The 25,340-nt window shown below is 43.1% G+C and overlaps 1 protein-coding gene across 7 annotated transcripts in view; it reads right to left on the bottom strand.

The window, feature by feature from the left end:
• Nucleotides 1-23,474, bottom strand: part of MAMDC2 (MAM domain containing 2) — a 175,575-nt gene extending 152,101 nt beyond the window's left edge. For 5 of the 7 annotated variants that reach the window (XM_016960939.3, XM_024345716.3, XM_016960940.4 and 2 more), the window contains exons 1-2: nt 22,908-23,291; nt 22,448-22,561 (exon numbers count right to left, since the gene is read on the bottom strand). In XM_016960939.3, coding sequence (XP_016816428.1) covers nt 22,448-22,561; nt 22,908-22,941 — 148 coding nt within the window. In that variant the 5' untranslated portion in view covers nt 22,942-23,291. Of the gene's footprint in view, nt 1-22,447; nt 22,562-22,907 lie in introns of all 7 variants that reach the window. The other 2 variants (XM_520065.6, XM_016960941.4) reach the window with 2 other exon arrangements.
• Nucleotides 23,475-25,340: the final 1,866 nt, after the last annotated feature.

Here is a 25,340-nt window from a genome sequence, read left to right as displayed (position 1 = left end):
CCACCTGCAACAAGGAGGAGTGACAGAGATCCCAGATATTGATGAACTTAATTCATTAATTTATTAATTGAGTTGTTTATGTGTTACTTTATCGGCAAATCTCATTGACTTTATTCTTCAAATATATCCTTAATAAGACCACTTCCCACTTATCTCTACTGTGACCCACCAGCACCATTGCTAGTACATACTTTTAGCACCAGCATGCAATTTTGCAAAAGACAGATGAATTGTAGAAAAACCCCCACTCTGGGATGCCAATTAGAAAAAGATAGCTTTTCCTTTTGGCTGGCACAACCCCTGGCTTGATGAGTAAAGCCAGATGCCTTTGGGTAGTGAACAACCTGTACCATCATACACCATGGCCCTGCAGTAACCCTTCCTAAGCCACTATGATCTCTTGTCTGAACTGTAACCTCTAGCTGCCCCCCTACCTCCCCTTCGCCCTTGCACAGTATACTACCTACACCAGCCTGCGAGATTCTTCTAAAAGGAAAAGAGACGTGACCTTCCTCTTCTCAAAGTCACCCAGTTCCCACTTATTCAGGTAAATCCTGTTAGTTCCTAAGTGCTCTGGCCTGGCTACCTCTTGCTTCATTTTCTACTACTCTGTCTTGCTCCTATTCACTCTGTTCCAGGCACACTGGCTTCTTGACAGTTCTTCATATTCACCAAGCACCCCCTTTCCTCAGGGACTTTGCCCTTGCTTTCCCCTCTGCCTGGAGCACTTGGATCCTGGAGAGTCGCATGTCTGGCTGCCCCATTTCCCTTGGGTCTCTGCTGAGCTGTGACAGAGGTCTTTCTGAACTGCCCTAATCTTCCTTCATACCTATCCTCTTACCCTAATTTTTCATAGGACACGATACCGTATATGATTATTTATGTGTTTGTGAATGTCATGTTTCCCCTTACCAGAATATAAGTTTCAGGAGAGTCGGAACTTTGTTTCATTCACTACTATATCCCAGGCCCTACATTATGATTTGAAATACTGTGGGTATCAATAGATTCTCTTGAAAGGAAAAATGACTAAATAAACAAACTTGCTCAAGAACAACATTTGGCATCCACTAAAACTTCTGCAAACATGCAAGGAATAGGAGGGTGAAAAAACAATGGGAAAATGTTCATTAGGGCTATGCAATGTAAGAATCATGAGCTTTGGTAATTGTTACAAAAATAACAAGTGAAATTGTGAAATAATTTTGGTAGAAACACAGTGTACTCCACTCAATGTCTCAACCCAATGACCAGGCCAGGGATTGGAGTGAAGTACACGTTTTCTACCAAAATGCAACATCATAATTTTACATGGTTTTTCTGCCTTATTCTAACTTTCAGGGGCCTCCATGTATTAAAAAAAAAAAAAAAGGAGGTGGGGCTTTGACTCCTGCTTGGATGAGACACAGTTTATTCTCTTAGATGAAAATTACATCATTTTTCCAATTAGGATTTTTCAAAGCCACCAGAATAGAAATGTGCTTTAGGCATCTCCTAAAGCAAAGCCATTTAAAATAGACTAAAATACTATTTTAAACTACCCAAATATTTACATATGGATAGATTAGTAGTCATCAAAACTCTTGATTTTCTGGACAGAAAGAGGGATTCTTAAGCTGGAATATGTTTTATTTTAATCCGTGACATTTTGTGCAACATAAATAGCAAATCCTATCAATATGGAGAAGTTGAATGTACTAGAATGTTCACCACAAAACACCTTTTCAAAGGCAAAAATGAGTTTTCAATAATAAGGTTCTATTTTACACTTGCCTTCAAGATTTAGAAAACCGATACACATGGTTTTTGGATAAGTAGCTCGTAATCCCTGTTAGTCGTTTCTCTAGAATGTTTCCTGTGTGATTTTGACAGAGGGAGGTTTTACTGATTGATTCTTTCATTATATTTCATATAGACAGATGGAGCTAAGATTAAGTATTTTCCCTAAATATTAATTCACATGAAGCTCTTGAATGTTGTTTCCACTCAAGTTACAATGGCTTGGCATATTCTTGATTTTATTTTGCTTTGTTTTGTTTTGCAGCATGAGGTTATATAGACAAACTACTAACCCAGGTTTCTTACTGACTGGCTGCTGGCTGCTCTCTGGACTGATTGTGTTACCTTACACAAGTCATTTGACTCTCTGGGACCTCAGTTTCCTCATTAGACAACTAGAGGGTTCTGCCCAGAGGCCTTTGGAGTACCTTCCAGCATACACATTCTGTAGTTCCTCATTTACATGTGTTATGCAGTAAAATTTTTGCCATTTAGGAAGTTGGAGGCACATGGCATGGGTGGAAACAGAAAATTATCTGTAAAAGCTGTTTCCTAAAGATGGATTACAAACACTCACACACACTCACACACACACCCCTTCTCTTTGTCTCCAAGTGCAAACGCAGTTTCAGAAATTACACAAGAAATTGCTTGTAGTGGTTCCTTATAGACAGTGGGATTGGGATTTGGAGGAAAAGAAGGGAGTTTTAAAATTTTAATTCATATGTCCGGTGAAGGAATGGAAAACTGAACATTGTATATTCTCATTCATATGGGGGAGCTAAGCTATAAGGACGCACAGGCATAAGAGTGATACAATGGACTTTGGGGACTCAGGTGGAAAGGGGGTGAGGGATAAAAGACCACAAATTGGGTTCAGTGTACACTGCTCGGGTGATGGGGCACAAAAATCTCATAAATCACCACCAAAGAACCTACTCATGTAACCAAACACCACCTGTTCCCCAATAACCTATGGAAAAAAAATTTTTTTTTAAATTCTTATGTCCTTATATTGTTTTAAAATTATTATATATATATATATACATCATTTTTATAAAGAAAAGGTTTTCTTATTGTCAATAGAGATGTGAGACTCACATTTGATTTATTCTTCATACACTTCTTTTTTTAAAAAAATAAAGAATGCTTATCCCTTTGTAATTCAGCAAAAATCAATAAAGATCTTTCTCAGTAAAATTTTATTTTTTCAGGTGGCTTCCATTTAATCAGTGGTGTGGCACATCTAAAAGAGAACAGGCTTTGGAATGAAGCCCACTTGGGTACAAATGCCAGATGCAATATTTAAAAACATACACTTCAGGCAGCTTATTTGAGCCCCAATTTTCTTATCTGTAAAATGGGAATGATAATAATGATACCTAATTACAGGCTTGTAATCTGTTCAACAGATTATAAATAATTAGAATAAAGTGCCTAGCAAGTATATGGCACAAAGTAGGTTCCAGTGATAACTCTTAATAATACTATTATCACTTTCTTGTTTTATCTTTTAACATCTAATGGTAAATGAAGAGACATTAAGTTATAAGATAAATTAACATTATTTTCAAAAGATGTCTATCTAAATACTTAGTTCTGAAATACAGTAGTAAATAACGTTCTTATATTTTTCTTTTATTTACTTATTAAATACATATTTCCCAAGCATCTACTATGCGCCCAGTATTGGATGAGGCACTACAAAGATGAACAAGGACACGCACATCACGAACTATGCTCACTCCATCTCTCATTCAGGCCTCTGCTCAGCACTTTCCTCTTTAGAGAGTCTTTTCCTGCCCACCTGAGCCAAAACAGCTACCTTTTGCTGTCATATTTCTCTCCATCTCCACAAACCTTATACCACTTGGCTCATCTTACTGTTGTTTGCCTATTTATTTTTTTTTCTTTTGAGACAGAGTCTCACTCTGTTGCCCAGGCTGAAGTGCAGTGGCGTGATCTCAGCTCTGCAGCCTCCACCTCCCAGGTTCAAGTGATTCTCCTGTCTCAGTCTCCCAAGTAGCCGGGACTACAGGTGCCTGCCATCACGCCTGGCTGCTTTTTGTATGTATAGTACAGACGGGGTTTCACCATGTTGGCCAGGCTGGTCTCAAACTCCTGACCTCAGGTGATCCGCCCACCTCAGCCTCCCAAAATGCTAGAATTACGCCTAGTCATTTATTTTAAGTTCCCCTCACCATAACCCATGCTCCCAGTGAGACAGATGTTATTATTTTGCTCTCTGTTGAGTTCCTATCACCTGGCATCTGAAGATGCTCGGTAGATACTTGTTGAATGAATAAAAAAATCCGTTTTTGCTGAAAACTGCTAAGTTTTTGTAGATTGTGCCTGTTTACATAGAGTACACCTAGGCAGTAGAATTTATTCTGATGGAAATAGCTCCTTCTCTTCAACAGCCAGACCCAGAGCTCCAACCCTGGTGCTCCAGTTAAGAAGGCCACATTTACAGGAAAGAAGAAAAACTGTTCTGCCCAGTTCCTGGCTGTTACACCACTGAGGGCTTTTCTTGTCTCTAACTTTCAGCTTCTAGTCAGTCTGACAGCTTGCGGACTTGAAGCTTGTTTTCTACATTTTAGTTCTGTTGACTCTGGGGAGAAATGTCTTCAGGGAGAGACTAAAGTTCCCATGAAAGTGTTGATTTGTTCTGCAACTGAGCCTGTTTGCTGAGAGGAGAAGCTGCCCAATGTACACTTGGACCCAGGATTTCTGTTTTACTAAATGTTATTGGGAACGCAAGTCCATTTCACTTGCAGATTCCCTCATCTGGCTAAGTAGTGTCCCAAATACAAACAATGAAAACAGCATGGAAAAATGGGTTTAAATGGAAGCAAATTAGACCTGCTGATCTGATCTTTTTGTTTGGTATAAAGCTTTTTGTTAGCTATAAATTATGGTGGTGACTTAGATATAGATTTAGTATGCTCAAACCTAAAAAACTTTCTTTTTCCTATAGCTCATCTCTTACAATCCTTCAATTAATAACTCAAAAATATTTACTGAGCTCCTATTGCCTCCCTAGCCCTGGTAGAGGGCTGGGAATGGTAGAGGAGACATAGATAAATATATAAAGAGATAGTGTGTGTGTGTGTGTATACATATCATATGTATATATCAGTGTATCCAAGTGTATCCTTCCAAAACAACTACTCTAATTTTTTGAAATTAAAAAAATCAGAAAAGAGGAAAAAATGACAAAATGAAACAGCAAGCATAGAAATTCCAAAATCTTAGACAACCAATGGCAGTTTTTAATTTAAACTTCTGTTAAGAAAACTCTCCCTATTGGGTAGACTGCTGCTCAGGCTGGTAGGGAAGCTGGACTCTGGCCGTTCTTCAAGGCTTGAGTGTGACCATTACAGCTGAATCCCATTACAGCTGAATCCCATTACAGCTGAATCAACATCTTCATGGTCAGATGGACAACAGGAAAGGCCAAGGGTTTTAGTCCACCTGATTCATCCATGAGTTCTGAATGGCAGCATTTCACTGGATACTTAATCACATGTTTAGCTCATGAGAGCCAAACACCAATTCTACAACCTATACATTCGACAAGTTTTCAGTGCTTTTTACAGGACTGGGACTAGGGTGAGCCAACTGCAGGATCAGAAGCCATCTCTGTCTTCATTTAAAATTCTGTCATTTTGCTCATCATGGAATTTTTGCATTAATTTTGAGTTTTTAAATAGTGTATTAAAATATTATTTATCTTGATCATTTGATTTTTGGCACCATCTTAAATTTTGCACCCAAGGAGAATGCCTCATTTTCCTCACCTTAGTCCAGTTCCTGGTTTGTTATGTGCAGAGCACTTCACTAAGACCCTACAGGGGATGAAGAGAAGGAAGAGATATGGATGCCAACCTCTAGAGCCTAATAGGAGGGGAAAGATATGTTCTGAAAGAATACCAATACAGTGAAAGAGTGATAAGTACTTTAAGAGGGATCTGAAAATAATCACAGTGCTTTGGGAGGCAGGATAGACACCATGACAAGACTTCCTGCCCCAGCCCTGCCACTTCTAGCTGTGTGATGTCAGGCAGACACCATTTAACCACCAGAAACTTCTGCGTCCTCATTTGTGAACTAGAAGGAATGTCACTCACCTCGGAGGGTGGTTGTGTGAACCAAGGTAAAGTGTGCAAAAATTGTAGGGGCCCATGATAAATGGCAGTAATTGGTAGCTGTGGTTCTATTTAAGTGGGCCTGGGGAACACAGATCTAAACTCTTGGTTGTAATACTGGCTATCCCACATCTCCATAGAGAGGCAGGTATAGAAATGCAACACACTGTGCATTTGCATAAGGATGCATGAAAATTAGGGCCAGCCACTCACATCCATTCATTGGCTTTCTTTTTCCAAACTGCTTTGGGAGCTGCACACTGAGTTCTGTGTTATTTGGGATCCTAAAAGAAAAATCCATGATGATGAGAGAGAGTGTTTTCCATGTTACCTGAAGTTTGAGTACCATGATGGGTTCCAGGTATCAGTGGCTTATCTTAGGGGAAGGGAAGAGAATTAAGACAATTGTTTAAACAATTCATTCAACCAATTCAACATCTGGGACTGGGAAGACCTAGCCACAGATTAGTTAAGGATTTCTCTCTGTCTCTCTCTCTTTCTCTCTCTCTCTGACACAGACAGACAGACACACACACACACACACACACCTTCTTACTCATGACTGGGCAGTGTCTTGGAATTTAGTATCTGCATGTTATATATCTTTTCTTTGCTGCAGGAATTGCTTTCTAGATTTGTCAAAAGAAGAAAATGCTATCCTGTTTCTGGGAAATAAATCTGTTTTCCCAGTGGAACACTCATTCGAACCAGCAGACAAGGACAGTTGGGGGTGCCATAACAGCAGGATGAAAGCATAACTGAAAAATTCATTTTTTCTATTCACTGCTTCTGCCTAGATACATCCCTGAGGGAAGCACATCGCTTATGCAGGAAGTCTCCATGATGCTCGAGCTCATCTGTTATTTCTTTTTATTTAAAAAAGCCTGACAAGGTGTCAGCCTTCATAGATTGCTAAGGCTGAATTGCCACAGGGACTAAGATTCATTCATCCATTTGTCAAACATATTCTGAGTGTCTCTCTAGTGCCAAACACTGTGTTGGGCACAGGAGAATCTGGTGACACAAGTGAGAGGGATTCTTTGCTTCGAGTTTAACAGGGTTGATAGACAATAAACACAAAGCTTAGAGTTCAGCAGGGTTGATAGACAATGAACAAATAATTAAATCCACAAGAAAAATATCAGAGAGCCAATGTCCTAGTGAAAGAATTACAATCAGGTGACTGTGAGGAAGATTGAACTTAAGGTCGATCTTAGCTCAGGAGAGAAGCTAACATTTCAACCAAGGCTTGAATGAAGAGACACAGAATGTTGTGTGAAGGTCTGAAGGAAGAGGGTTCCAGACATGCATAGGAAATGGCACTAGTGCACACCCTTACCTATTTAATTCATCAGTGAATCAAGTGTACTGAGCCTTCAGTCAAGGGAGCTCATGAATTGGGTATTTGGGTGTGGCAGTGTAGGCTTCACAAGAACATAGCCTTTGATCTCAGCCCCTTAGCCTCTAATAGATCCTAACATAGCCATCAGCCATTACACTGTCTCTGGAAAAAATGATGAAGAAATCTATTTTCAAGGATTGAGGCCAAAAAGAACTGAATGTTGTAGCAGAAGCTTTCTCTCTACCTGTACTTTATTGAAACTGTCTTTGAACTGTGGAACATGGTGTTGGTTTTGTGATAATGGCACTAGATTACCTGAATGAATGAGGAAAGAACTTGTTCTAGGCTTGGGAAAGCAAGTCATAAAGAACCAAGAGCCAGCGGGAGGAGGAAACAGGGGAGGGGGTCATGAAAGAAGAGCTTAACACGAAGGATAATAGAACACAGGTCATTATTCTCCTGTGGCTTCCTAATGCACATGTTCATGTCCCATAGCATGAACTTTGGAAATGTTAAAACAAACTATCTAAACCCTAGTTTCTTCATTTGTAAGGGGTACCTTCCTCACTGGGTTGTAAGAATTAAATGAGAGACGCATGCTCGTATGCCATGGGTCAAGAGACATTGCCCACTACAGGATGGAAAGACAGAAGACTGATCTCACTCCTCTGCCTTTATCCCACGGTTGAAGGATTTTCCCTCTTCTCAGGCTTCTGTGGTGTTTCCTGCTTCACCTCGCTACCCGTTTGAGTTCATATGCCTTTTTGCATAACCCAAGCAGGCAAATATTACATTTTCATTTTTCTTTGTATAAGGATACTTCACTCATTTTCAAAACAAGTCCATCAAGATGATCAAGAAACATAGTTCTACTGGAATTTGTCCAGAGAATGTAGGTCAGTCGTGGGGATCCTCTGAGTGTGAGACTCTCACAGGAGTTCTCAAGTTAATCTCATTTGGAACTTGGAACCAAGCAGAAAATTCTTGTTGTTCCAGGGCACTGTGCCATTTCTAAAGAAAATGATGGATTTCAAATTTTCCCAAGTTAGAACTCATTTCCTCAAATACGAATTCAATTCTCCCTGTGTATGGGAGAACCTAGAAGAACTAATGTTTCTACATGCTTCTCTTAGTCACTCACATCAGAACTCAAGTAGAAAAGTTTCTTACCTCAAAGTGCAGCAGAAAATAAATGAACGTTGCAATTGCTGTATCCCTCACAGAAGGCAGGCAGGAGCCAGGAAATCTGTTACAAAATATAGCCCTGCTGCCTTGGATCTTGAAGACCTGCAGGCTTCTGTCTGCCTCACCTGTCTCAACCGTAAAATGGGGATAAAAAACGACCCACCCTCACCAGGCCCTTGGGAGGGTTAAACTAATTAATAATATAAAACACGGAGAACAATATATACCCAAAAGAAATCACTCCATATGGGTTATCTATTTTTATAACTATTATTATTTCTATCACAAGGACCCTTTGAGACCCCATGTCAAGAGAGGATGTAAACAGAGAGGTGACAAAGCAGAATGGTTATGTTCTTAGTCTTCGGAGATAAACCTAGGTTAAAATCCAGGCTCCACCAATAACTTGCTCTACGACTTTGGGAATGTTAAAAAAATTCTAAATCCCAATTTCTTCATCTGTAAAGAACATCTTCTTCATAGGGGGATTATAAGAATTAAATAAGATGATGCATGTCCTGCACTCAGCACAGTGTTTGGTGATAATTGCTCAATAATTGTTCAATAAAATAATTGTCATTATTCATATTCCTATTGAATCTTCAAGTTCAATGCCAACATGCCCACTCAGTGCTCTACAAATGCTTGCAAATGTCACTTTGGTCTTTGAGCTTATTTTTAGCAACTCAAATGAAATCTAAGGATAAAAATTTTTAAATGATTATCAAGGTATCTACTTTCAAATACTGAAATAAAACATGCCAGGCATCACCCTTAGCTCCCAGCTGAGGGTACCTGGATGGCAAGTCCTTCTGCAGCACACCTGGTGGTTTGTGATGGAAACTTAAAGGAGAATGAAATGAAATCTCAGATGGTCTCTCTCCATGCTTTTTCCTTTGTCAACGTCTCCAAGGAAAAGTCTTTGAATCACTTGAGTCTAAAATCCGGTGCCTTTTGTGCATGACTGTGATTCACTGCACATTAGGATGGAAATAATGGCAAATATCATCTATTTCTCCAAGACCAATTAATTTTCTAAGAATTCTTAGACTACTAGGCTAATATTGTGCTCAGCAAGAGATCGCTCATAAATGTGTCCAAACTTATTTTATGACAGGAATATGCTCCCCAAAGTACAAATGACTTCCTAATAACCATCTTGACAAATTAAAGGGGTTAATTAAAAATATAAACCATTTGCACCCTTTTCATCTTCTAGCAGTTTTTATTGTGAGCAGCTGAGTTTGTGGAGAGACAAGAAGCTTGAGGAATATTCTGAGGCAACTGAGCTGTCTGCTTTAAGCTGTTACACACATAGGTCACCCTCATCCTCTCTCAAAAGCTGCATAATAGCGTACTTGATAGGCAAGAGGGCCACTTGGATCAAATTTGATCATGACAGAAATTAAGACATCATTGGTAATTATTGATATGTTCTTTAATAGGGGATGGTGTGTAAAAACCTGGGATTGATTTCTAACAGCAGAATTTTCTTTTGAATTCAATACTCTTTAAAGCAACAGTCCCCAAACTTTTTGGCACCAGGGACTGGTTTGTGGGAGACAATTTTCCCACAAACCAGGGGGTGGGAGGATGCTTTCAGGATGATTCAACCACATTACATTTATTGTGCACTTTATTTCTACTATTATTCATTGCAATATATAATGTAATGATTATACAATTCACCATAATGTAGAATCAGTGGGTGCCCTGAGCTTGTTTTTCTGCAACTAGAAAGTTGCATCTAGGGGCGATGGGAGGCAGTGACAGATTATCAGGCATTAGATTCTCATAAGGAGCACGCAACCTAGATCCTTTACATGTTCAAATTACGTAGGGTTCCCATTCCTATGAGAATCTAATGCCGCTGCTGATCTGGTAGGAGGTGAAGCTCAGGAGGTAATGCAAGTGATGGGGAGTGGCTGTAAATACAGATGAAGCCTTGCTTGCCTGCCTGCTGCTCACTCCTGCTGTGTGGCTGGGCTTCTAGTAGACTGGTACCGATCTGTGGCCTGGGGGTTGGGACCCCTGCTTTAAAGCAAGTACTATAAGTCCTAGTCCACAAGCCCAAGAGAAAATGAATCACACCACGTGCCAATACAATGCATCTTCAGATGTGTTATCCCCAACATCACTTATCTTGTATTATACAATATTCAGTACAGAACCATGTATAAGTAGTTTAAATATTTTATATTGACAACATAAGTTGACAACAAAGATACTAAAGTTTAACTCACATTTTCCTCACCAGAATTTATGAAAAAGAAAAAAGATTTTTAGAAACAACAGTGGGATTTCAGATGGCTGTTGCCAATTTTCAGGATTTGTAATGGAAAACCAGAGTTTCTTTCCATAAAGCTTATACTTTAAAGTTGGCTAATATAGGATCAAAACATACTTCAAAAGAAAATTCTCCAACAGTCTACCCTATTATTCACTTTTAATAAAGTCAAAGAAATAGAAGAAATCTGTAGACACTTAGAAAACTTCCTGAGTTGTAGTTTTGGATAGATTGTTTTGGTCATAAAATATTGGTAAACGAAGGAGTCAGCTCCTCACTGAAGTAAAAGCATATTAAAGTCATCCTCTTTATAAGCATAGCCCCAAATAACACTTCAGCTCTCCTTGGCAGTGAGGCAAAAGTTTTTCAAATAAGGAATGGAAATTTCTCTAAGCATCTAGCAAAGTTATATATCACAGGACTGTATAGAAACATTGCCATTCTATTAAGAGTAATAGAATGAAGAAGTACCAAAATTCTTATCTAGAAGGGCAACCAGCTTGCAAAAGCACATTTATTTGTGTACTCTTTTAATTCTTTCACAGTAGGAATAGATGAACTTGAAGTTTAGGAATACTCCTTAAGACTGCCAAAGTATTTTAGGTCAAGCTATAAAATTTCCCTGAAGTTCTCTTCCAAGATTATGCTGAGGATTGAGAAGAGAATCCTTCAAATGGTTCCAAGAGCAAACTCTAATCTGTTATGGAAAAGAAATTAGTAGAAACTACATTTCTCTGTCTCTACTTGATGCCTTCCAAAGGCTCACCACTGCCCAGGAGACACACTAGTTGTAGGTGGGGCCTAGAACTCAGGGAAGGAGTTGTAATGTTGGGACATCATCAACACTGATGATGGAGGCAGAGGTTCCCCACCTTCTGCAGAGAAGCGTACAACTTGCAAGTCTGACTTCCTTGGTGTTGACCTCTGGAATAACAAAAGCATCATCCAACTGCAAGTGAATTAGGACCACGTGAAGTTCAAGCCAGGTGAGCTTGGCTTGATATCCCCACTCTCCCACTCTCCAACTGAGTTGCTTTGGGCACGTTATCCTAATCTCTCTGTGTCTCACACTTTCTCATCTGTAAAATACTGATAATAACCACCTTCAAGATTGTTGTGAAAGTTAAAGATGATGAAAGTATATGTGCTTGTCAGGCACTATTAAATGCTACCTATAGATCACAGACCTGGGCTGCATAGGAAGCTATTGCATGACTATCTCATTAAGTTTCACTGTGCACTTCTCACTGGGAACTACTTCTATAACAGAAACAGAATATATTATACAGTAACATTCCCATAGACCTAAAACATTCTCCTGCAGCTTATAAAAGACTTGTTTTTGTGTTGTTTTGTTTTTTTTAAAGAGACAGGGTCTCGCTAAGTCTCCAGGAGTGGTCTTGAACTCCTGGCCTTAAAGTGATAGTCGCCCACCTCAGCCTCCCAAAATGCTGGGATTACAGGGATGAGCTACTATGCCTGGCCTTGTTTTTGTTTTTCAATGAGTAAGTTCCAGGGCACATCATAATTACCACAGATTCAGCCCAAGCTCCTACCTCCCCTGTATTTACAGTAGAAATAAAATTTCACACATTTGAAGTCGACACTCCAGTGCCCACAAGCCACTCAGTGGAGGGTACTTGGAATTATATGGGTACAAAGGAATTCCCAGGCTCTTAGGGTTTCTGAATCATCAAAGTGGAACTTGGATCTAATCCAGAGCTAGCAAGGAAGCCCCCCTCTTTTCAATCTTCTTTCTTTGCTGGTCCCTTCCCCTTACTATAGAAACAAGCTCAAGTCCCCCCTTCCTAAAACAAAACAAAACGAAAACAAAAATAAAAACTTTCATCTCAAAGTTTCTTTGTAGGTATGGTTGAACCCCTTTCTTCTCACATCTAAACTTTTTTTGCTGAGAAGTCTTTACCAACTATTGACATTTCCCATTTGTTCCACCCTACTGCATGGGGCCCCACTGATCACGTCCTCCTTTTGAAACTCCTAACTCCTTTGCTTCTACAATCTTCCACTTTCCTAATTCTTCTCATACATGCCTGGTTCTTTCTGTTTCTTTCATGTCCCCATCTCCTTCCTATACCTAATCCTTAAATGTGAGCTCAAGGCATCTTTTCTTAGCCTCCTGCTGTTATTACTTTATCCATTCTCCTTGGGTGATATCATCTCTGCTCGTAATTTTATCTACTACCTTTCTGCTAAAGGTTCCCATACTCCTGCCCAGACTATACCTGATCTTTAGATTCTTACATCAATGCCCTGCTCGAAGTCTCCACTTGGATGTGTCCCAGGCAGCTCAGAACTGATCATATCTTTTTCTACCCTAAGCATGAAGTTCCTCTTGGAACTCTCCCAACTGTTGGCACCATCAACCAAACAGCTGCTCAAACTAGAAATTTCAGAGTCACTCTTCCTCTGACTCATTACTCCTATCAATCAGTACTCAAGCCCTGCCAACTTAAACCCCTTTAAGTTGCTTTATTTACTGCTTGCCTTTCACACCTAACACCCCTGCCCTAATTCAGGCCCTCATAATCTCTTCCTTAGATACATGAGTAGCCTCCTAATTAGCCTCCCCATTGGCAATTCTATCTCCCTCAAATTGAGCCTCCTCACAGCTACTGAATGAACAGGCAGGTCCAGCAGTGAAGTAACAAATGTTCAGTGATAAAGTCACACAAATGCCTCTTCCAGAAGTATCTTGCCTACACCTTGCATCTCTGTATTACTCTTGCCCAAATATTGCTCTCTATACTTCCTGTTGATTCTGAGAGCTAACTGATAACCTTCCAATACCTCCTTCACTGCTTGATCAAATGAAAAGCCTTGACTAGCACACAATTCCTTTTACCTTCTACCACAATTGTGGGTTTTTGTGTCCTCTATTGGCCTAGGGCCGCCACCAAGGGCAGGGACCATGACTGTGAACCCTATGGACTGTGTACTCATGTACTATGTCCTCCAACTACTAACATAGAACATGATGGATAGTAGACACTTAGATGCTTGTTCACAGTATGAATAGTCTGCAGTAGGTTTTTCTGTAAAACATATTATTTATTCATGATGCAATGAAATTATGGTAATGATACCACTTGTTTTATTATCTTATTCTTAGCCTCAGAATCCCATAAAACACATGCAAATTTCTCACAAAGTAGAGAAAGCAAATATCCTGGAAGATCTGACTTGCAAACCTGATCCTCTGCTTTCTCCATTTGTCATAACCATATATAAGAACTTCTTCCCAGAGCAGACAAATATCCTTATGTGCTTTTAACCATCAAGGTAGGTGCTATGGACATCTCACACCTGAGTACCTCAGAAACACCCACTCTCCATAGCTAGTTCAAAGTCTGGTCATCTGTTGCCAAAAAATACTTTCCAGCCCCAGCAGTGCCAACTCTCAAGGTTGCATTGTGGTTGTTTGTGATGGCAGAGAGTCAAGGGACTTAGGCATCCCTGATGGGTAAATAATCCAAGAGCTTTTTGTCCATTGGCAAGTTAGGGATGAAACAGGCCATGTACTGGTGAGACAAGCTGTAATACTGCTTTGCCATTATATTTGGAAATTACAGCATAAGCCTTCAAACTCTTTGAAGTCCCATGGTAGGAAGGATTACTAAACACAACCTCTTTTACTACAGGAAAAAAATGTTAAGGATTTTTTATTTTTTTTTCCATCAATCTCAACAATGGCTTTAGAGATTGGTTAAATTCAAAGTGTTTGTTGATGCCACATATTATCAGGCATTGTAAGGAGGATGTGATTCCTGTTCTCAGAGACATAACATTCTGATGAGGTGACAGGGTGGGGACTCTTATCAGGAGATGCCAATAAGAAGACTTACACAGTGGAAAGTGCAGAGAGCCATGGGAAGGGAGGGTTTTCATCTGGAAAAGTTATGGAATGTTCTAAGAAAAAGCTGGACCTTAAAGCATAGGTGGGACCTAAATAGATGAGCATGGGACAGGAGAATAGAAAAGCAGCATTATACAGGTAAAGAGAACTTTGCAAATAGAACAAGAAGCAAGTAAGTAAAGGGCATGTTGAATGAACAGCACATTAGAGATTAATGGGAAGGAAGAGGAGAAATGTAATTTGGAGCAAACTGTGAAGGGCCTTGAATGCCAAACAAGGCATTTTGCACATTAGCCTGTGGGTAATTGCTAATCATCAAAAGATACTTAAGACGAGGGCATTTCTTCTTTCTTACATCTGGAGAAGCTGGGGAGTTGAAAGCCATTCCAATACACATTCCTCAACCATGGACACATATCACAATCACCTAGGGAGTCTGTTAGTGTGTGTTGTTTAATGATTCCAAGTCTGGTCCCATTTCTGGACAAATAAATCAGAACCTCTTGGAGTAAGACCTGGATATAGCTTTAAAAAAAATTTTTTTTTACCTGTTTTAATTTCCAGCCAGGGCTGAGAACCATTGTGTTGGTGAAACTATATCTATCTATCTGTCTATCTATCTATCTATCTATCTATCTATATCTATCTAGATAGGTAAATAGATATAAATAGATGGATATGTAATCAAACACACCAAGAACCTAGACCTGAATGCATAACTACATTTATATGATTTAGTTGGTTAAGAAAAGCATAAGAAAAATTGAAGGAGAGTGCTGGGATAGTTGTTAGACATGAAAATCAGGGTTGACCAACAAGGATACTCAAGACAAGTTTAACTACCTGCTAGCTCCACTTATTGGGATACCCATCACCTCTACTAACATAAATGGATTTCACTCAACTTCTTCAAAACCTAATATTGTTTGATAAGACATAGAAGTAAGACTGATGCTGGGGTGATCTACCAAAGAGATTCTGTTATTTTAAGAACCAAAATTTTTAAATGAATATTACACCCCAAGATACAAGTTACCAAAACATGGTAACTATAGGCTAAAAGATTTGAAGATGGCAACAAAAGCATAAAGTCCTCTGACAAAAATTATTTTTTTCCTCCCCACATATTAGCTGACTTCTGCAATTATGGGATGGGAAACATCCTAAAAATCCCCAGTTGTCTTATTAGGGATCAGGCCAGGATTTGGGTAGCCACTTCCCATTCAGCAACTCTAATTTGAGTAGGGAGTAAACCAGATGGGGTGTTGGCCTTCATAAGGAGGAGGCTGCCCAGACACAGCTTACATCCACAGAAGCCAGTAGAGGCTTAGCAGGCAGATATTACCACCCCAGGTGGGTTAAATCTCAAGTGGAGGGGTCAGGCAAGAGAACTCAAGCACCCAGACTGATTGACAGGAAGGCCAAGGGTTAGGATCTTGTCCAAGAACTTAGGAGATGAGAGATCATAGAAGGCACCAGCACCATCACTAATGGAGCCATCTGATGCTGAGGCACTAGCAGGCTGGGGTGGGAGAATAATGAAGCAGCAAGCAAAGCATTCTTGACAACAACCAATAATTTATAGAGAAAAATGTATCATCTGCTGGGATAGACTACACATTAAGTATGAAACTCAGTGTTATTACTTTATATCCACACCTTGTTCAGCCACACGAAAGTGAGATGAGGCTTACCAGTGCTTAAACTAGAGCCAAATAAGAAAAGTAAGGTTCTTTCTCTGGTTGGAATGAAGAGTAGATGGCATAACTATAAGCAAAAGAAAACCACACTCTCCTTAGCTCCTCAAAAGCTGTTTTGGAAAGCTGTCTGAGTTAGAAAAACTAATGTTTATTTATAAAGTTTATGATGTTGATAAAAGACACATCAAGTAATAGTAAGAATAACATCAGGTTACATGTATAAAGTGCTCACTCTGTGTTAAACGTATTAATGTATATAGTCTTCACAACAATCTCATGTGATAGGTACTTTTACTATCTCAATTTTATAGCCAAGGAAACTGAGACATAGAGAGGATAAATAACTTTCCCAAGCCCACACAGCTTGAAAGAGCAGAGCCTGGATTCTAATCCAAGTCACCCAGCTCCAGAGCTTATACTAACCACGAGGCTTAAGCCGTTCTTCATGATAAGGAACTACCTTTGAAGGGGCAGAATGAACCAGGAGCACATAGGAAAACACTTAAGGATATGTTCGTGATCTAATACAGTCATTCAACAGGTTCTTTCATTCAACAAATATACATCGAGCACCTGCTATGTGCCAGGCTCTTTTCTACACGCTGAAGATTGCAGACGGGTGGGATCCCTATACATCTGAAAGAGTGAATACATGTTACAAGGTATGGCATAACATGTAGTGTTTTGTGGCTTTGTTTGGCCCCAAACACTGCATCTTTGGAATCTGAGTTCTTCCACATGTCTGAAATATAATTAGCTCTCTGATGAAGAGTTTCCAACACAACAAAGTTTCAGAGTTTAGAACCCAGAGTGGAGACAGGGATGTTTCCTCCAATGCTGGAGGAAAAAGAACTGGTGGAGAGCCAAGGAGCTGAGGCCCTGTCCAAGGGCTGCCTGACTTGGTCTGTGTATGAGAAGGCAGCACTGGATGACCTCCAAGGCCCAGCTCTAGGATCTGGGTTCCCAGGAAGCAAGGCAGAAGCAAGGCTGCCCTCAGGCACAGCACAGCACAGCCATGCTCAACCTGAGAGCAGTCACAGCCAGGGCAGCAGCGGGAAATGGCATGTGATACTGCAAGTGTAACTAGGTCACATTTCTGGGGTCGACCATCTCTCCCAGAGGGTGTCAAGGAACATCCCTGACTTGTGCCGATTTCCAGCCCCCATACAATGTGGGGATTGTACTTCTGCTTAGAGAGCTCTAAGAACAACCTGCAGATATAATGCAGGACCAGGTAGCCCCATGCAGATGAGCATAACTCATCCCTGGCCTTATGAACTTTGTGATGCCAGGGTGGGATGCTGAATCAGCCCTCCAAAATCAGGAAAGGAGCTGTAGTCTGCAGGAAGAAGACTGGTTCTCCTCTCCCAGGAACCTGGGATCCTTGCCAGATTTGTGGCTCTAGCTGAGCCTCAAGAAATAGCAGGCAGGATTCATCACTGTTAATAATAACTGGCACATGACTGAGTGCAGAACTGAAACGCAGATGGCCAAGGAGCTGAGAGTGTCCTTAAAAGAGAAGGGACAAGTTTGGGTGAAGGAAAAGGTATCAGAGAGACAAACACACATGTATTTACACGTGATTTCGGGACATTCTACCATGCCCCCACCCCACCCCTTCATGATGCCCAACCCTGTAGCCCACCTGCCTGCCTCAGATGCTATTACTCACTCCTGGGTACAAAAGCCATCCAACCTTTTTCTGTATTAGGCGATTTCTCAAACCCTGACTCCTACCGTGGAAAAACAATGTAGTTCTTCTCTGCAACAAGTGCTTTCAATTTCTCTTTTTACCTCCTCTTCACCTGAGACATTTCTGCAGCTGCCTTCCTCTTCCAGGTAGCTGAGTGTTCCAAACTCCTAATTAAGGGGCAACACCTAGATTTGGCTTTACCCTGCCTCAGCTCCTCGAGTGGCTTCCTCACAGAGTTCAGTTAAAAGTGCTAAGCCACAATGTCAAAAAATGAGAATGAAGCCAATATCCACTCAATGATTCTTTTGAATTGTGCCTGTTTGGATGCAAGGCCAACTGCATGGTCTCCAAGAATCCTCAGGGCAAAGGACCTCTGCCCCCACAGCTGGCATCAGGAAAATGGAATAAGCAGCCCCGATTTCAGCTGAGGACCACTGCTCAAAGGGGTTTCCAGATCCTCTGAGCTGTGAATAAAGATTTTTTTTATAGGATAAATGAATGGAGAAAGATTTTCACAGGATAAAACAGATCCCTGGCTGGGCGCGGTGGCTCATGCCTGTAATCCCAGTACTTTGGGAGGTCGAAGCGGTTGGATCACTCAAGGTCAGGAGTTCAAGACCAGCCTGGCCAACATGGTGAAATCCCATCTCTACTAAAAATACAAAAATTAGCCTGGGGTGGTAGCACATGCCTCCTGAGTAGGTGGGACTACAGGTGCATGCCCCTGTTACTCCAGAGGCTGAGGCAGGAGAATCACTTGAACCCGAGAGGCGAAGTTTGCAGTGACCCGAGGTCACGCCATTGGACTCCAGCCTGGGCAACAGAGTGAGACTCCTTCTCAAAGAGACAAAACAAAAAACAAACAAAAACAGATCCCTTCTTTGCCGGATTCAATTCAAACTTAAGATTTAGAAGTGAGTTCAAATTTGAGTCTGACATAGTATCACTTCCCTTGACAAGTTAGGGAAAATTAAAATATTCTACAAAAAGAATAGAGGGAGATCAAGAAAGCAGAACAACCATGGGCAAAATGAGAAAGTAGACAAAACTGGGTTTCAGTGCCCGATCCCCTGTACTGGTGCACCTGGCATTCCCTGGGGGAAACTGCCATTGGGATAAATAACCCAAGCCAACACAATGCCTGGTCAAAACTTACCTATTCTGTGTCCAGTGGAGATAAAGCATATTTTAAAGTGGCCATGAAATAGAGACACTCGAACTGTAATCAGGGACATCTAGGGACTTAATACTCTAAATCAAAGGCATAAACCTCAGAAACTATTTCAGGCAGCAAAGGGGATATTTAGAGACAAGGAGACTTTTCCAACTACCTCCAGATTTGATTCTCCTGTGATGAAACCCCAATTTGCAGATTTGTGTCCCAACTTACCTTCCTTCTCTGGCCTTTTGCATTGTTCTCTCCACAATAAATTAACCTACTGACCATGGACATATAAGAAGTGCATCTGGCACATATGTTTATTGCAGCACTATTTACAATAACAAAGACATGGAACCAACCCAAATGCCCATCAGTGATAGACTGGATAAAGAAAATGTAGCACATATACACCATGGAATACTATGCAGCAATACTAAAGAGTGAGTTTATGTCCTTTGCAGGGACATGGATGAAGCTGGAAGCCATCATTCTCAGCAAACTAACACAGGAACAGAAAACCAAACACCTCGTGTTCTCACTCATAAGTGGGAGTTGAACAATGAGAACACACGGACACAGGGAGGGGAACTTCACACACCGGGGCCTGTTGGGGGTGGGGCGCAAGGGGAGGGAGAGTATTAGGACAAATACCTAAAGCATGCGGGGCTTAAAACCTAGATGACGGGATGATAGGTGCAGCAAACCACCATTCACATTTATACCTGTGTAACAAACCTGCACATTCTGCACATGTATCCCAGAACTTAAAGAAAAAAAAAAAAAGAAGTGCATGTGGGCAAAAGTCTCTGAAACCCACTACTTTCCATGGTGGATCCAGTACATGAAGGTGAATGGAACCATGGAACCAGTTTCAAAGGGTTTCTGCAGGAAGAAGTGCATTTGCAGAGAAGCTTGTGAACAGCTTGCCAAATTTCAGCCTGGAAGAATTTTATTATCTTTAATTTACCAACCTAGAAATGGGCTTATAAGGGAAATTCTTAGTGATGTCTTAGGCAACCACAGCAATTGCCACACACCTACCTCACTGCCCTGGAGCCTGGAGTACACTGTTACGTCCAAGTTCTGACCTTTGACAAACTGAAGCTGGAACAACTGGAGCCCAACCTGCCTGCTCCACCCTGGAGTGCTCAGAGGAGAATGAATTAACTTCCCCCAGCCAACCCAGTAGTCCCAGTCCTGAGCCAGAAAGCAGTGGCTGTTAGAAAGAATGCAGAAAGCAAAGCCACAGTGCCTTCGTTATACTATTAAACTGTAATCACCTTTTTCTATAAGCATCTTCCTGTTTTCCCTGAAGGGGGACGGTTTAACTGCTGTCCTGGGGCAGAGGTGCCAACTCAGCAGAGAGACTTCCTGTGGGTCTGGGAGGCAGTTGTGTTCAGCACGCTGTGGCATGCCCACTGACCAGAGGCAGGCTGTGAGGGGGCCCCCATCCTGACAGAGGGCCGGAGGCAGGAACTCAGAGACTAACTAAGGCTCCTGGCTTAAAGAATGATGTTGATTTCCTTTTCTCAGGGCCAGCACTACGATGAGGCAAGCCAAGTGCTTAGGGAACAAGACTTAAGTAGCTGTTCACTCTCGGGTCCTGCAAGTAGCTCCTTCACCCTAGTGCCAGACCTACTCAGAGCCAACAACAGCACAGGTTGTGTGTGTGTGTACACGAACTGTGGAAGTCGGCAGTTCTCAAAGTGTAGTCCCGAGACCAGCATCATCAGCATCACCTGGGAACTTGTTAGAAATTCTCAGACCCCCTGAATCAGACACTCAGGGAGTGGGGCCCAGCAATCTGTGTCTTACAAGCCCACCAGGTGATTCTGATGCAGCTGAGGTTTGAGAAGCCCCGTGCTGGAGGAGAGTGCTCTCCAAAGCCAGTCTCGTGGCATTTCTAAGGCCATCTCCCACAATGCTTCCATACAGCCAGTATAGGGAAAGGGTGAGTGGCAAGATTACAGAGACTTTCCTAAAGCCATCAGCAAGATAGGAATCCCTCGAATAATAAATCAGGAATTGCTTTTTCCCAGCCACCCCTAAGTAAACTGTAGTAGTCAAGACTTGGCAATTGTTGGATAAAGATGGAGATTACTACTGAACCAGTTCCTTCCTGTTTCTTCCTAACTAGACACTCAGAGTTAGCCACTCAGTGACACTGATATGGACTAGCCATTTGAATATGCTATGGCTGAGATTCCTTCCTCTGTAAAATGGGTCCAACATCACCTACCTGTGAGGGTCAGAGAAGCTAATGTATGCAGAACCCTGAGTAGAAGCCTGGGGCAGAGTGAGCTGTGGTGACAGTTCATACATCTAACCAGGGATTCTGGGCTCCATCCTCCCCCAGGGAGCCAGGTGGGAGGATCTGCGGCCTGAGGACAATTGAGTGGGGAAGGAGGTGAGCTGGTTTCATCTAGGGTACCATGTTTTTTAAAGAAGGCTATTTTCCAATCCAAATAGTCTGTGGGCATCAGGCTTCACTGGTGGTGACAAAAGAGAGAGAGAGAAAGGAAAGAAGGGACACCCAGTGCCGCCTGCCATTGGGTACTGAGAACCACACTTAAAAAAAAAAAACAAAAAAAACTATATAAAGGCAAGATGACACTTCAGAAGACCCCACATTTAAACTTTGTCCTTGGGACCCAAACAGTATAGAGTAGTAAGACAATGACCACCAGTGAGACAGGGACCCCAGGCATTTGGCAGTGTACATGGTTTCTTTTGTCCAGGGCAGGATTATAAACAGGAGTGTGAGGATGAAATCATGCAGCAAAAAACACTGTCAGGGTCAAGGCAGAAGTGATGTCTTAGCACTGACGTCCCATCACAGAATTGTGGAACCATTTCTGCAAAGCTGAAGGAGAACTAGTCCCATCCAACTTTTCCCAACTCACAGACATGTCTCCTGAGGACCAGAAAGATTGCTGGCCTGCAGAGGCACACAGCTGGTGTGCCTGCAGAGGCCCACAGCGGAGAACAATCATTAGCTGTGCTCCGTTTCTCCCTTCCATTAAGGAGTGCTGGGGTGAGACGCAAATTTTAAGCTTCTACCCATAGGCCAGGTAAACAAACGGCGGCCTCCCGCCCGCCCCGTGCCTGCCTCGGCCATCCCTTGCAGCACAGCTGAGGGCTTGAAGGAGGATCCATGACTCACACTTTTCTTGCCGCGGAGAATTAACTCCAAGATAACATTACCCATGTGGGAAAAAAAAGCAAGCCATCAAGGAAGAAAGTTCACCTCGCGCCCCTCTCCACCGAGCCTCCTTACCTTCCTCATTTAAAATCCACGGCAGAGAGGCCAACACGGAGTCAAAGCCGCAAGTGCTCTCTTCAAAGGCACAGGACCCAGCGGGCAGGTCGAGGGCACCGGCGAGCTGCAGGGCTGCGGGCACAAAGCGAGTTTCAGTTCGAGCTCCACCCAGGAGGGTTTGCACCAACTCGGGGAGCCCCAGGGGGACTACCTGGTGAAAGTGGGGGAAAGACGAGCGGGAGGGGGCGGGAGAGGGATGCAGTACCTGTCCCCCAGCATCCCCGGGCGCCTCCACTGAGCGACCCCACGCCCACCCCCACCCCAGGCTTGGCCAGGGGAGGGAGTTAGCGGCTGCGGAGGATCAGGAGGCGCCCTCGGATGGCCCAGCCCAGCACGGTGAGCCGGACCCCCGGGGGCAGCAGGAGCGGGGGCGAGTCGTCAGAGCGCCCCCGGGGTTGTCCTGGGGTCCAGGCCTTACCTTGCAACGCCAGGAGGACGCCCCTTAACAGCATGGTCGCGTTTCAGGGAGGATGACTAGGAAGGGGTGCAAGTTGCCAGCCCGCTGGGACAGGCTGCTCCTAGTGAAAGGGATCGTGGGAGGCGGGGGCGCCGGGGACCCAAGGAGGGAGAAGTCGAGAGGCAAAGCTTGCGCTCTGAGCTGCCCAAGTTTGCAGAGCGGCTCCCGGAGCCGAGCGGTATGCTGGAAGGTGCCCGAATGGAGAGCGCCAGCGCCCCGGCGCTGAGCAGCAGCCTCAGGTCAGACCGCGGCCCAGCTGGTCCTGGGCGACGATGGGGCTGGACAGGGAGGAGACAACTGCACACTTTGAAAGGCCAGCCACGACTGGCTGGGAGAGGAGAGGTCGGCCCGCAGTGCCTTCGCTCAGGATTTTAAAGCTTGGAACCAGAGCCCTTGCAGACACTTGGAAGGGGCAGGCCTTCCAGGAGTCCCTCCGCTGGGTTGGGACCGGAGGCGCCCGCCCCGCCCAGCCGCGGTGGGAACTCGCTTATTTCTGGGGACAGCTTCCCTGCATCTGGCATGTCAGTCCCGCAGGGCTGGCCCTAATTTTAACTTCTTCTCCCCAGAAAGAAAGAGGGTGGAATTCTCCAAGGACAGCCTGGAGGAAAATTTGGAAACGGTTGGGTGGAATAAGCTTTATATCTAAGGAGTTTCAGCGTTTACGGTCCAGCAATGCTAACCCTGGAATACCACCCCCACTTTTTTTAGCCGGTGGAATGTCTGGCATGCCTGGTGCTCAGCATTCCCTCCGTCCGGTGAAATGGGGGCATTCCTTCTCTCCAAAGAGCCATGATAGATTGATTAATGGGAGGCTTTACACTGGGAGGGGGTTGTTGGGGAGGGAGTTACTTCTGAGGAACCTGTTTGCTTTGGGCACTAAGTGGGTCTCCACAATATTCTTTTCTTGTAAAGAGTTCTTCTTCCTCCCCTCCTTTTCCTCCTTCTCCTCCTCCTTTCTCCCATTTATAATTTTGTGCAGGCAATTTTGTGAGGAGGGCAGTGGTTTTAAAACCCGAGGGTGCATCAGAATCTGCTGAAGGGCCTCACCCTCCGTTTCCGATCCAGTAGCTCTGGAGTGGGCCTGAGAGGCTGCACGTCCCTAATAAGTTTCCAGAGGCTGCTGCTGCCGCAGCGGGTTTGGGACAATACTTTGAGGACCACTGGCCTAACAAACTCCCGTTGAGCCATCAGTTCAACCTGCTCCCATGCCTTCACCTGGCTTCCAGACCGCTGGGTTTCCTGGTCTTTCATTGGCCGCCGCTTCTCGGCCTCTTTGCTGTTACCTCTGTAACCCCTTAACATGAGAGTGCCTCCAAGTTCTTCCCTGTCACTCCTGTTTCTTTCTCTATCCAGCCCCTCAATGCTGTCCTCAAGTCCCATAGTTTTAGATACCAATGATAGCCTGATAACTCCCACATTTATATTTCTAACCCAGACTACTCACTAACGCCAGACTCTTCGATCTCATTGCCACCTCAACATTTCCAATCGGATGCTTCAGAGCTATTTCATACTTAACAGGTCCCAACATGAAGGCTGCATATTTCTTCCCAAACCTGCCCCTCCCCTGTGTCTTCCTCATCTCAGTAAAAGAACTATTTTCCTCCAGTTGTTCAGGAGAGAAAACTTGGAGGCATCTTCAGCTCATCCGTTCCTGTCAGACATTGCCAATTTCTATCAGCTCAGGATTCAAAACACAGCAGATGCTGACCATGCTCTGTGCCCATGGTGGTGATGCCTTGGTTGGTCCAAGCTGCCCTTGCCATCAGCCTGGGATACCGCAGTGGCCTCCTGACCACGGTCTCCCTTCATTTTCTGCCCTGCCCACCCTACTCTATTCTGAACACACTAGTCAGGGTTATCCTTTTAATACAGAAATTGGGCCATGTCACTCCTTAGCTCAAGACCCAACAAGTTCCCAAGTCATTTAGTAAAGTCCAAAGTCTTCACGATGACCAACCAGGCCCTATAGGACCTGCTCCACCCTTTTCTTTCTTTTCTTGCTTTCCTTCTTTTTCTTTTTTTGAGACAGAATCCCACTCTGTCACCAGGCTGGAGTGCGATCTCTGTTCACTGCAAAGTCCACCTCCCAGGTTCAAGCAAGTCTCCTGCCTCAGCCTCCCAAGTAGCTGGGATTACAGGCGTGTGCCACCACGCCCAGCTAATTTTTGTATTTTTAGTAGAGACAGGGTTTCACCATGTTGGCCAGGATGGTTTCAATCTCTTGACCTCATGATCCACCTGCCTCGGACTCCCGAAGTGCTGCGATTACAGGCGTGAGCCACTGCACCCAGCCCCACCCTCTTATTTCTCTGACTTCAATCACCCTGCTTACTCTTCTCTAGCCACACAGACCTCTTGGCTGGTCCTCAAACACAGTCCAGCTATCCTTTC

The sequence above is a fragment of the Pan troglodytes genome, chromosome 11, assembly GCF_028858775.2.
Source record: "Pan troglodytes isolate AG18354 chromosome 11, NHGRI_mPanTro3-v2.0_pri, whole genome shotgun sequence".
In the NCBI taxonomy this organism is placed as follows: Eukaryota; Metazoa; Chordata; class Mammalia; order Primates; family Hominidae; genus Pan; species Pan troglodytes.
This window is presented reverse-complemented; position numbering and strand designations above follow the sequence as displayed.